Source organism: Motacilla alba, chromosome 2 (assembly GCF_015832195.1).
Source record: "Motacilla alba alba isolate MOTALB_02 chromosome 2, Motacilla_alba_V1.0_pri, whole genome shotgun sequence".
NCBI lineage: Eukaryota > Metazoa > Chordata > Aves > Passeriformes > Motacillidae > Motacilla > Motacilla alba.
In genome coordinates this window covers 56,136,516-56,149,865 of record NC_052017.1, presented here as the reverse complement: position 1 = coordinate 56,149,865, position 13,350 = coordinate 56,136,516, and the positions used below count along the sequence as shown (strand labels likewise).

The 13,350-nt window shown below is 40.4% G+C and overlaps 1 protein-coding gene across 3 annotated transcripts; it reads right to left on the bottom strand.

The window, feature by feature from the left end:
• Positions 1-4,044: 4,044 nt before the first annotated feature.
• HUS1 (HUS1 checkpoint clamp component) lies at positions 4,045-13,114 on the bottom strand. Of its 3 annotated transcripts, none has more exons than XM_038128374.1 (8): positions 12,954-13,114; positions 12,546-12,673; positions 11,926-12,102; positions 11,174-11,281; positions 10,192-10,266; positions 8,235-8,334; positions 7,744-7,875; positions 4,045-6,931 (listed from the first exon to the last, which is right to left on the bottom strand). In XM_038128374.1, the coding sequence occupies exons 1-8, from the start codon at positions 13,003-13,005 to the stop codon at positions 6,849-6,851; spliced, it is 855 nt and encodes a 284-aa protein (XP_037984302.1). In that variant the 5' UTR covers positions 13,006-13,114; the 3' UTR covers positions 4,045-6,848. The 3 variants fall into 3 exon arrangements, with proteins under 3 accessions (XP_037984302.1, XP_037984303.1, XP_037984301.1); XM_038128375.1 differs by having other exon boundaries at positions 12,950-13,102; XM_038128373.1 differs by having other exon boundaries at positions 12,866-13,098.
• Positions 13,115-13,350: the final 236 nt, after the last annotated feature.

The window sequence follows — 13,350 nt, the reverse complement described above, 5'->3', positions numbered from 1 at the left end:
TGCAATAGAGAATCACCAAATTACATTACCAGCATGTGAACTGCCTCCTGGTTTTGGGGGTGGGGGGATTGTAATTTAAATGTTTTAAATGTTTTAAAGAGTTCCTCTCCTGGCTTGGTCTTGCTAGCATAAATCAGTTTTTATAAAAGAAAATTAGTTTTCTCCCAGGTTTTAACAGCTACTTCCTTCCATTGTCTAGGAAGTGATTTACTGAATTCTACAAACTTAACAACTGTCAGCAATAGGACGATGACATTTACACTTGCGTTCTAACTCACTGCATAGCAAAGATCTCTGATTTAATTTAGCAATGAGAAAATTGTGATTAATTATTTCACTGACAGGATTGCAATAGTATAGAACAAACACAGTAGAACAAACAACCTTTCTGCATGTACAGAAGCTGCAGGATGTTGGATGGATGGTTGGTTGGGTTTTTTTGAAGCTGGTGTGTAGATCTTAGAAGTAGTGACATGTTGGCCTAAAGCTGGAGAAGAACACCAGTAGAACATAACTTCTTTCTACTTCAACGGGATTTTATCTTTGGCATTACAACAAAAATCCTTCTATACCTTAATAATGAAATAAAACTATTTCCAATATTTTATTAATCTTTTGAAGCCTCTTTACAAAAGTGTCATCAACATGTGGTAACATTCATTTAGTAAAGTGTGTGTTGTTTGCAGTTAAAAAATGAGGGAAATGTCAAAAATTATGTTGCATTTCTGTGCTGAAGTATTTAGGATCTTAATAGCTAAAATATCCAAACTGGCAATAAATTCATCCTTAACTTGAAGTTTTCCTTAATTCTTACTAAAATCAGTGGACTTCATAAGCATGTTTTAACTGGGCTAGAAAAGATAATGTGTTGAAGTCCTTTGAAAAACCAACACCCTACACAAATATTGTACAGATGTTTTGACTTTGAGGACGTAAAAAAACTACGGCGAGGCATTACTTTTCTGTACTTCAAGCCTACAGTGGTGGTGATCAGACGGAGCATTCCTGTCTGTGTGTAATGAGATTTCCATTCCACCAGTGCAATTGAACTAAATAAAAGTTCATTTGTCAACTAGTCTAGTTGTGACAAAGTGGTTTTGCATAGAAGAAAAATCCAAGTGAATAGTGTCTTTGCAGCCTCCTCTCTCCTCTGTGTCAATATATTCATGCTTTGCAACTCACAGGCTATTGCAGAATGAAGGAAATAACTTTTTGTGGCCATGTCATATTAAAATATGAACAACTCTAGCAACATATACCATACTTGAAGGAGTTAATCATTCATTTCCTCTCTAGTGGGCCTATCTTCCATCTGCCTTCACTGTTGTCCTGGTTTGGGACAAATTTGGGAGGAAACTTTTAAAGTGGTCTTTTCTAGAAACCAAATTCAAGCAGCCCCTCTCCCAACTGGTTTGGGGGAAGATATCTTTGGAGAAAAATGGAAAAAACTGCCAAGTATTCACAAGCATAAAAAAGAGTAATATCAAACAATAAAACCCTCTCACTGTTCTGAAGAGATGGCAAATTCAGAAAGTCCTTGTCATGGGGTGTAGCTCGGCTCACTCAGTCTCTTATCAGTCCCCCCTGAGCTGGAAAATGCTGCATCCTGGGCCCCAGTGGGCCACATGCACAAACTCCTGGTGTTTTTTTGGGTTTTCAATCCAGAGCACGGCCACTCAGTTCCAAGAAAAAGAAAAGCCACCATCTGGGGAACTTCTCTGCCTCAGCTAGTTAAAAACTAACTAAAAGCAAAGGAGAGCTTTCTCTCGCTCCTTGTCTGTGCTGAGGACAACACACACTGAGAGAGAGCAAGGAATGCGCGGGAGCAAGTGCAGTTTCTGAAAACAAACTGCATGCTTCTTCTCTCCCCAGCTTCGCTCTCGGAACCCATCTTAAAGGTGCAGAGCTTAAAATCCAGCAAAAACAGAACAGACAATTGGGGATACAAGCACCATAAAGTCCCCCTAGGACAACTATCTTCTGTGCTGTCCATCTGAAGCCAACTGAAATTTCAATCATGGAAACTTTCAGATTTTCAAACATTGAGTCTTTAACCTGAAGGACTTGGTGAATTTGCAAATAAGGGGGAATGTTCAAAGACTCAGAATGGAAGCTCACTCACAGAAACTGTACTGAAGACACATGATGTATGATGTATGTAAACATACAGAGTAAGTTTAAAACCTCTTGCCTATCTCCCAGAAACAGACAGACTATAAGGCAGACAGAAAAAAAAAAAGAAGAGACTACTGAAGAGACTACTGTTCTCTGAGAAACCAAAAACAATACAAAATTGCCCTTAACAGCATCAGTTGCAGATACAGGAGACTTTTGATTTCTGGAAAGACTTGGAGCCATCATGGCTGACACACTCAATGGTGGAGATTTAATGAATCACAATGGTCTTCCTTTCTTAAACATTTTTCCCAAGTATGATTGGAAAAAAGGTATCCGCAGACTAGAATGAAGCAAAGAATATGTTGCATGTGCTCTACCTCTTCTACACTACAGAATTCATCCCTCCTGTCCAAAATGCTCTTGAATGTCTGACTCCACAAATCCAAATGATCTCTGGGGAGACAAGCTTTGCAGGGATCACAGAATCATAGAATGTGTAAGGTTATAAGAGACCTCAGTGGGATACCTAGCTCAATCTCCCTGCTCACGTAGGGTTCCCTACAGCATATTAATCAAGAATATGTCCAGATTGAATATCCCCAGGGAAGGAGTCTCCACAACCTCTCTGGACAACCTATTCCAGTGCTCAAAAGAAGTTCCTTTCCATGTTCAGGTGAAACTTCCTGTGTTCCAATTTCTGCCCATTGCTTCTCATCCTTTTGCTCATCACCAAGAAGAGCCTTGGTCCTACCTCTTGATGTCCTCCCTTCAAATACTTCAGCTGCTGATAAAATCCCTTTTCAATCTGCTCTTCTTCAGGCTAAACAGTCCCAGCTCCCTCAGGCTCTCCTCATGAATGAGGTGCTCCAGTACCCTCCTCATCTTCATTGCCTTCCTCTGGACTTGTTCCAGGAACTCCATGTCTCCCTTGTACTGAGGAGCTCAGGACAGGTCACAGCACTCCAGATTCATACTTACTAGGGCTGAGTAGAATAGCAGGATCACTTCTTATGACCCCCTGGCCACATTCCCTAATGCACCCCCAAGATATCAGCAGCTCTCTGCCACAAGGACACACTGTGGCAGCCTACTGCACACCATGACCCCCTTCTCCAGAGCTGCTTCAGAGCAAGTCAGCCCCCAGCTGGTACAGCTCTTTTTCCCCAGGTGCAGGACCCTGCTCTTGCCTTTAATGAATTTCAGAAGGTTCTTCTCTCAACCTGTCTCCAACCTGTTGAGATTCTTCTGAATGGCAGCACAACGTTCTGCGGTACTGGACACTTCTGGATCCAACACTTACGCCTGGGGGACACCACAGGCCTCCAGCTAGACCCTGTACCACTGATCAGAACCCTCTGAGACCTGCCATACAGCCTGTTCTCAATCCATCTCACCATCTGCTCATCCAGTTCACACTTGCTGAGCTTGCCTATCAGAATGTCATGGCAGACAGTGTCAAAAGCCTGGCTGAAGCCCAAGAAGACTACATTCACTGTTCTCCCTTCATTTATCCAGCCAGTTATCCCATTGTAGAAGGCAATCATCTCCAATCTGGCTTCTTCCATAGCTATGACATGACAGTAAACCATTAAAGTTCATAAAACATAAATCTGTTAAGTGTTAAAAAACCCTAAATAATTAGCCAATGATCTGGTAAGAAAAGTCAGAAAGTCCAACAGTCCTTTAGAGAACCACAATAAACTGTGCTTCAGATTGTCATGAATAATGACAATGACATCACAAAGTAGAAGATTAATTATTATGTAAGTAAGAGTTGAACACATGCATCATACCAATCTAAACAAAAAAGAACCAAACATTTATGGCACTAGCCCACCCACACTAACATAGTTTGTTTCCCTGACAAAAAGATGTTTTTGCATTAATAAGAAGGCTAGAATTTAAGCTTCTATCAGACAAGCCAAGTGCACTGGAAATCCTTCATGCATTTATTCATCACATATTGCACCCAGCTGTATAGCAGAAAGATTCTTGTTTTACATATGAAGAACTGAACCAGAGATATTTAAGTCCAGATGACATAAGCTATTTAGCCACCTAATCTGCGTGCAACATAACTGAGTCTATGCCTAAATTATTTTAACTGGGTCATTCATGATGCTTGCTCAGGAAACAGTATTTTTTCCATAGCATACAGTGTTGAAATAATTTCAGTCTTACATTTAGTCATGGCAATCTGCCCATTTGGGAATTGTCATTTATGAAAAACCCTCTCACAAGGGTTAACTGTGCTCCATTACTTGTTTCCAGCTTTTTCTTAGGAATGCAGAGTAATACATTTTTCCACAGCTCTTTAGCACCCTCTGTTTTCTTTTTCTAATCAAAATGTCATTCTTTTTTAATTGCTGTGACATTGAAAAAATCAGACTATATGCAAAGGCTTTTTCAAATACAGCATAAAAATAAGGATCAGTAATGCAGTGTGTAACCAAAAAGCAAGAAAAACAAGAGAAGGTTATAAGTTTCCATACCATACAGAAAAAAGGGTTAAAAAAACATGAAGGGACACCAAGGGACACAAAAGTGATGCGAGTATTTTAGGAGGCATCTGTGTGAGACTGTTAGAGTATTTATTCTATGGTTATCTGATTGATCACATCCTATACTAGATGAGAAAAAGAAAACAAATGAGGCAAACACAAATATAAACCCTGATTGATTAACATTAACAAAGACAGTAACCAGAAAAAAAACCTGAAAATATTTGTTTGCATTAATTGTCGGTTGGGCTATCAAGAAACAGCAGGCTATGTTGGTTTTGGCAGTGATAGAATTTGTTTTATTCATAGTAGCTCATATGGTGCTATGTTCTAGATTTACGACCAAAACAGTGTTGATAACACAGTGATGTTTTTTGTTATTGCTGAGCAGCATTTATATAGCATCAAGGCATTATTCCCATACTGCCCCGCTAGCAAATCTGCTGGGAGTGCACAAGAAATTGGTAGAGACACAGCTGGGACAGCTGACCCCAGCTGACCAGAGTGATATCTGTATCATACAGCATCGCGTTCATCTCAGGGAAAAAGGAGGAAGACAAGGGCATTTGGAGTTATACAGTCTGTGTTCCCAAGTAAGTGTTATGCATGATGGAGCCCTGCTTTCCTGGCAATGGTTAAACACCTACGCTCATGAGAAGTAGTGAATGAATTCCGTATTTCGCTTTGCCTATTAAGCTGCCCTTATCTCAACCCATGAATTTTTTCACTTTTACCCTTCCAATTCTCTCCCCCATCCCACCAGGTGTGAGTGAGTGAGTGAGTGAGTGAGTGAGTGAGTGAGTGAGTGAGTGAGTGAGTGGCTGCTTATCAAGGTCAACTCACAACACAGGCAAAATGGGACTTTGCAAATAGTAAAGATGCAAACCTTAGCAGGTTGCAGGCAGTGAGTGGAAATATGACAACTGATGAGGCAATGTGCAGGGCAAGGGAAAGCAGGGAGGAACAAAGAGGGAGTAGGTAGAAATATCTATAAACAGTCAGTCAACACTCTCATCAATGCAAGTCTATTCTAGCTTCTCATTGACACTGCCTCTCCTTCAGCCTTCTCTTGAGCATTTGCAGCTCCATGGACAAAAGATTCATTGCTCCCTTAATGTCAATGCCCCTTGGAAAAAAAAAACAAACCATCAAAAACCCAGCACTTCTGACCATGACAAGATACTTTCTAGAAGAAACTCCCGGTCTCATTTGGCAGCACAGACTCAATCACTAAAACAATCAAAAGCTGTATGGAGCATGCCAGGATAACAAATAAACCACACATGGAATAAGGAGGAAAAAGACCTCAGAAAATAACCAGGAGGTAGAAGCAGGGGCAGTACTCCTATGAGTGAAATTTAGTCATCCTCTTGGCTGGTTGGCATGAGAGCCTACACGCAATCTTACCATGTCTGACACCATGACGACACAGGTTGTACAATGTTTTCTAGCTGGAAAGGGAAAAAATGTGCTCCACAGATAACCTGTTCTTTATTTCATCCCAATTGCTGTGCTCACACATGTCCTCATATGATATTCATTCTGTACCTAGTGATTTTCACTGCCCACATTAACAAAGTAATCCAGACTATTTTGCTCATCCTCCCAGGCCAAAGAGTTAAACAAAGAGTAAGCACGAACAGAGCTTTTGAGATTTGCTGGAGCAAGCATAATCAAAAGATTCCTACTGGAACAGAATTCAGTTCTGTACCACTTCAGGACGTCTGTGCATACTTGTCCAGGCAAATACCAATCAGGCAACCCTCCAGAAGGCTCTCCTGTTTCATGGAGGTCTGATAGCATCCTCAGAGATCCCTTAACTTGGATTGCATTGCTCAATACTGAATACACACAACAGCACCTCCAGAGGTGAATTCTACCTTTAGGTTTTTGAGAAGACTGAAGTATTTAATTCTGTGTGCTTTTGGGATGTTTTGAGCTGTGGATAAGACAAATTTCAGTTTTGCTTCTCCTAAGAGTAAGATATACCAACAGTCCCCAGCATTGCGTCTTTCATAGCATATAACTATTCACAAAAGTGGCTGTCTGGATGAGGAGGTATTTTGAACACTTTCATAAATATTTAAACAATGTCCATCCATTTAAACAATGTCCAATGTCCAATCTGTCCATCAGTGTCTCACATCAAAATACTCCAGCAACTGAGGAAAGATTTCAGACTTCATGAAAGAGGCCTCAAGTTGGAAAATGACCAAGATTCCAAAACACTCAGGCAATTGCTGGAATAAAATACTGAAGTGAAACCTCCTCATGGAGCAAGATGAAATGGACAATTCTCTTACGTACAATATCTGTGAGGAAAAAAAAATTAAAACACAAAATCACCTCAATGCAGGAAAAATACTTAAAAATTACATATTGTAAAGATGTTGCCATAAAAACAATGCTTCCACCACTTCTGACAGAAGGGTAACTAGACAATTTAAATCCTTGAGGGTCTGTGAAGCATTAATAGTTTATGAAAGATGATACCAAAAACTAAATATATAGTGCATAGGTTTATAATGCTACACCAATTATTGAAATCTTCCTTGGGAAATTCTTAGTATCTGCACTAAACCATAACAAATAGATGCTCTCAGGAAAAGCACAGTTATAAAAATAGGATATAAACCCCTGCACAGACTTCTGCTAGAAAGGAAGTATTGTTTTCTAGGGCTAGAAACACTAGCTACATAAAAAGCATTTTAGTATTAAAATCAGTGTAAGAAAACATCTCAAGGGAAAAAAACCCAACCAAAAAAACATGCCAGTAAATTCCAATTTCTCTGCTAGAAGATAGAGGCTTTAGCACTTTCAAAAAATAATAACTTAAAATAATAATAAACATTAATAACAACTTTAAAACAAAGACAACAAGACAATGATTAGTGAGTCTGAGTATTCAGCTTGAGACTTTTAAAACAGCTTGACGTATTTTTCTTTCCCAAATGCCTAGGACCCGAATCTAACTGCCTAAAAATATAAATAATAGAAGTCCTTGGATACAGTAAAAATAGTTGACTTTCAGACAGCAAAACAGAATATATGATATTCTGCTGAAACTAAGTATAGCAAACAACCCTACTTAACTGAAGTTCACAAGCAGAGCTGTTGAACTTACTGCACAATGCTTTTGTAGGATTGACCTGCTGTCCAGCAAGCAGCTGCTGCAGCTTCTTGATGTCTATGCATGCTTCAGCCATACTTTCCAGATCTCTGCCTTGAGCAGAACTTTGACACCCATCCTCTGATGCTAAATAGTAGGAACACAACATTTAGTCCAAACATAAAAAGCAGTTTCAACACCCATAAGGATATACCTGAAAACTGCTGAAGTTCTGGAACTCAACTGGTTTTCAGAACAATGCAATGAAAATAAATCCCAGTTTTCCTATCAAACTGTCAAGAATAATGGAAGAGATTCCCCACCACCACCCCAAACATGAAACAGACACTCCACTGGCCACTCCACTTTTTCTTTTAAGATTTCATTTGAAGACTTCAAAGTACTTGATGCTATTTTCTAAAGAATAAAATTTTAAAAGTACTGTTATAAGCAACACACTTAAGTAATGAGATCGGACAGACACAAGAGGTAACAGGGAAACTTACCCCAGGGAGGATTTCCCAGGTCTTTAAAATGTGTTGTTACAGATACTAAGTCAGTTTCTATTTTCAAGTTCATTTCACCACTCAAGTTTGCTTCAATCACCTGCAATCAATCTCAGTTTCAGGCAACCCACTTTCACATTGCAGAATTACAGAAGAATACAGTTTGGTTTTGTTCAAATACAAGCTTCCATGAGTACTTCAGTACAAGTCAACCCTACTTTCTGAAAATGGTTGAACATTTGAATGTTCACCTATAAAATGCATTTCCCATCATTCCCATGTGAATTACTTTACACCAAACTTTCAGAAGTCAAGAAAAGAAAGAAATTTAATTGTCCTCCAGTACTTTTAGAACAAGTATTAGCTCTGGGAAGTTCATATGCTGAGGAAAAGACTTGAGAAATAACTCGAGACTGAAGCTGAAGAAATGCAAAGATTCCTGAATTTCTATTCAGTTGTTCAACAAATAGAAAGGCACCTACACAGTCTGTATGACACACACAGAAAATGGGATGCACCAGGAGCTGACAGTGCTGCTTTCAAGAATTTAAAATAGAAAACTGCTGGATCAGATCAGTAACTCCAAGAAGGACATTGAACTGACAGAAATCCTAGAAAAGTGCTAAAAGCTTTCAAATTCCGTCCCATAAACTGGAAGAAGGAATTTGAAGGAAACTATATATGGTCTTACACAAATCCCAAGCAGATCAGAGGAATCCTAAAGCACAACTAAGCACTTGGTTTCTGTGATTAGATGAATTCTTAGTAATTAAAAAAAAAAACAAAACAAAACTTGTACTGCAACCAGAATCTTGTATAGAATGGCTCCAAACAATGGACAAGTACTATCAGAAATTGCTTTTAAGCCCATTTTGCAGCACTGATCTTGACCAGTTTTATTACCAGAATGTATCTTGCAAAAATAATTAATTGTGACACTTGATGTTTTTATTTTCTAACAACATGAAAGCAAGGCACTTAGTTGTATGATGGGATTGAACTTATACTATCTTGTGTGAGAAGAGAGCCTCAGCTCTAGAAACAAAAGCACTGCGCTCAATTTTGCATAAGCATATCCACCAAGGACATAGGGGAAGGAAAGAAAATAAAAACAAAGGCCCCCAAAAAAATCTCACAAAAGAAAAGACTTTGATGTATTTTTGCAGAATGGCTGCCATTTGCAAAACTGCCAGTAACCCAGGGTAATCTCGCAACTCTTCCAAGTCTTGAAAAACTGAGACTGTTCCAATTTCAGGATTCTCAGTTAACAGAAAAATTCCTATTTCTCAAAACTGGAATGAACAGCATCAAACCCAAACTATTTCAAAGCTCTACACTTACTTATTAACTTTCATGTCAGTCAGTTATGGTGACTGTGAGCACAAACAACTAAATAAAAAACCAAAGCCCTTTTCTGTCCAACTGCAGAGAGCTTCTTTCAGTTAAAAGGCCCACCGGCACTCTAGAAGTCCAGGGTAGACTGCAAGTCCAACATGTCAATCTAAAGCACAGTGCGACATCCAGGGGCAATTAGCAGCATTTCCTTTAAATCCTATGTAAAGTTTACCTAAAGTTCATTCACAGACACCTAACACAACACTCACTCAACAGGCATTTCCTTAATGGAACAGCCCGGAAAGTCTCCAGCTAGCTTCCTGAAGGACTGTCATTTCTTACCAGCTATGAAGAGTAGCTTGTAGCAACACAATGCCATGTTCTTTCATGGATTTAATACAAAGAGCATCATTTTCTGAGAAGCCCAGGAAAAGCTCTTCAGTGTAAATCCTAAAATAAATCCCATCATTCTATTCAAGCTTTACACAGGCTTCAGGTGCCTTGATTTCAATGTCTAAGTCATCTCAAAATAAGATAATGTGGCAGCACCAGTTTACACAACCTGTTATGTCCCTCATGAAACAACATCTGTAGCATACATGTTTTAAGTGCCTTAACTTACAATGAAATTGCTGAGATTCTTCATTCTTTCCACAACACTCTTCATTGTTTTCAGCACTGGTAGGTAAATACTGACCTAGGAATACATAAGAACTGCATTTGCACATGTATTTCAGATGTGATTGGGACACATTTATTTCTACTTTCAATTCTATCATAGTTTGGACAGTGTTATCTACAGCTTTCAGGGTGCACAATACCTATCTTAAATCAGCAAATATCTCAGGAACAGAGGAACTCCTTCCCATTATACCAACAGGCCATTATTCTAGCAATCGCTCCAGACTTAGCATTCCAAGTCTACGTTCAAAATAGAAGCATGTTTTTGCAGATCAGACTCTTACATGAATATCTGTGTTACTAAATAGTCAATTACTATAGCCAAAAAGAAAAGACCAACATTCATATGATACTGCACTCATTGCTGGAACTGCAGCAGTGTAAATCTGAAATAAAAGAACAAAATACTGAAAGTTTCTTCTTGTACATCTTCAGAATCTAAATACTCTTAGCTATAGAGGTAACAGACATCCATAACCTCAAATAGGAGCACATTTGTGCAAGGACCTTTCCTTACAACTCTTCTAAAAGTCAAAATCAGAAGGAAACACATATATCTTTAACTCTACCAGATAGGCCATAAATTTCAGAAAAAACAGATTATTTGGGCCATTTGGCATCTGAACAGCTGAAACAGTCTAAACTTGTGTGGTTTAGAGATGCTCAAGACTAAAGCCACGCAAGTCCTTTTCTCCTCCCTTCCTCTGCCATGAACATCACAGAAGCAATTGGCAATCACCCACTCTGTTTCCATGGGTTCTGGGCTCTCTTGTCAGGATAGAAGCCATGTTCCATACCCCTCCAAAACTGTAGCGTCCAGTCTTTCCTCTTTCCTTTTAACTCTTTTCCAAACCCCACCTATAGCAAAACCATTCCATTAGCAAACTCCCCTTTCAGAAGGGAATATAAAAGCAGAGGCTTACATCAAAGTCTGGCACACTGGGCTCTCTGAAGTCATTCCACATTCTTCTGGGAATAACTCCCACAGGAATGTCATGTGTCACAATCCTACTCCTGCTTGATAAGGATGGCTTGAGGGAAAAAAAGAGGATGCTCTTGCAGTTAAACACAAGATTGGAATTCTAAATTTAAATTTTTCAGATCCACTCTGGGAAATCCTATAACTAAATGCCCGACACAGTTTCAGTTTTCCCTCAGTTCCTATCAATATGCTTTTAAGTGGGCTTCCCTTTCAAATGAGGAAGAGTTTGTGATGTATCAGTCATTAGTGTATCTATAAGCTATCCTTAGAGCTGAAGAGGTGAATCAGCAGAGTTAACAACAACAAAAGAATCAGAACTCAGTATACAATATCAGGAAAACCAAAGGCAAAACACAGGGCCAACCACTGAAACCTCCTTTACCTAATGGCTTCAATGAAAAGGCAATAATCCGCAGAAGATACAGAGGATAAAGGAATGGAGAAATATAGACATTAGAAAAACTTGTTTCAATAACATAGCTTTCTTCCTCCACCTCTTCCTTGTCTTTTGGAAAATACAAAGCGGGTTGTGTATACTACCAACCATGATGGCAAGAAAGGCTACTGAAATGGATAATGGCACAATGTTTCTTTAGTTTTCTAGAATTATACCATCCCTTTGATCTTAGGAAATGCACTAAATTTTAGACAACTTTTTCTTAATAATGAACGTGAAAGCATGGTTGCACTTACTAGCTCCACAGCAACTCTGAGACAGGGACAGTGTTTATTAGTCAACTTGATCTTCACTGCCTTAGCACTCTGGGCAGTTTTTAATGCTCTCCACAGGTTCTCAGGCAAAAACTCTAAATAGATTTCATTGTGCTCTGCAGCTACTCCTTCCATCTGAAATTCATCGAAGAAATTCCCCTACAATTTTTGAAAGTCAGGAAATAAAGCAAACAAGAGAGGCAGGTTTTATTTATCGGACCTTAAGCTTAGAACTGCATTTGTATACCAGAAACTCCCCTTTGTCTCACATCACCTGAGGAATCACAACCATGAAAACTCATTGCTTCAGGCTGAACCATTTAATGTACTCCCCTTACACCTAATCAGTCCATTAGGCAGCGAGTTATCCTTTCCTGTTTCCAGTTTTGGGCAGGCCCATGTGGGCCAGCACACACTGAAGCTTTACACTGAAGTGAAAATCAAGGAAAAGGGAGCATCCAACCTGAAACACCTGTGCAACCAGACAGATCTTGAGAGACCTGGCACACAGAAGGTGAGTGCTACAAGAAATGCCTCGTACATCAAACCCAATTCCATGATCTGGTCTTCAAAATGTGGTTACTGAACTTTCCTGGGCTCACCTGGCTCAGTTCACACCACATACTGGCGCCTCCATTTGTTACTTTATCGGAGAGGATGAAATACAGCTTGCAGACAGTAAGGCGCAGGATGCAGGTCTTGGCTAACTTGGCGATTGTGTTAATTATACCTGCCGGAGGGAGGGAGGGAGGGAGGAGGACATTACAGCGGTGATCACTCCATGCACCCCAGTCTCTGCGGGACAGAAAAACCTTTGGCATTTACAAACGCAGCTCGTACTGCTTCGCAAACTCCTAAACACCTCGGGGCGAATGAAAGCGCCTCATGCCACGTCCTCCCAGGAAAGCACTGTGGTCCTCACCTCCCTTCCTCTTTTCTTCGCCCGAGAAAGCCGGCCCCAGCCGCTCAGAGAGGCACTGCCGCCCTAGAGCCGGCCCCGACATACTCACGGCTGAAGTGGTTGAGGCAGGCGAGATCCACGATCTTAGCCCGAAATCGCATGGCGGCGCCGGCCCATCCAACCCCTTGCCCGCTGCCACAGGAGATCAGGGAGGGAGGAGCCTCACACCCAACAGCTCCGCGCCGTCCCCGGATGCACGGCGGGGTTGGGCTGGGTCTGGCACGGACGGGGTGAGCTTACTTCCGCTGCCGTGCTGTCGTCGTAATCCGGGTTGAAAGCTTAGCTCGAAATGCTTTGGCACCCCCGGAACATACGTGAAAATTCGTCTGTATGGGTCACAGTCCTGCTGTCTCGAGAAATTTCTTTTTCAAATCCAAGGGGGCCCTTGCAGCAGACACCATGAGCCCCTGGCAGGGGCCAAGCTCCGACAGTGCCCCACAAGACGC

Bases quoted from the DNA above. Each gene is read 5' to 3' on its own strand.
- HUS1 (XM_038128373.1), bottom strand. From the start codon at position 12,947: ATGTCGGGGCCGGCTCTAGGGCGGCAGTGCCTCTCTGAGCGGCTGGGG. The intron at 12,103-12,545 runs GTGAGCCCAGGA...CAAAAATTGTAG, and splicing joins TGTGGTGTGAACTGAGCCAG to GGGAATTTCTTCGATGAATT. The intron at 7,876-8,234 runs GTAAGTTTCCCT...CCTACTATTTAG, and splicing joins CCTGGGAAATCCTCCCTGGG to CATCAGAGGATGGGTGTCAA.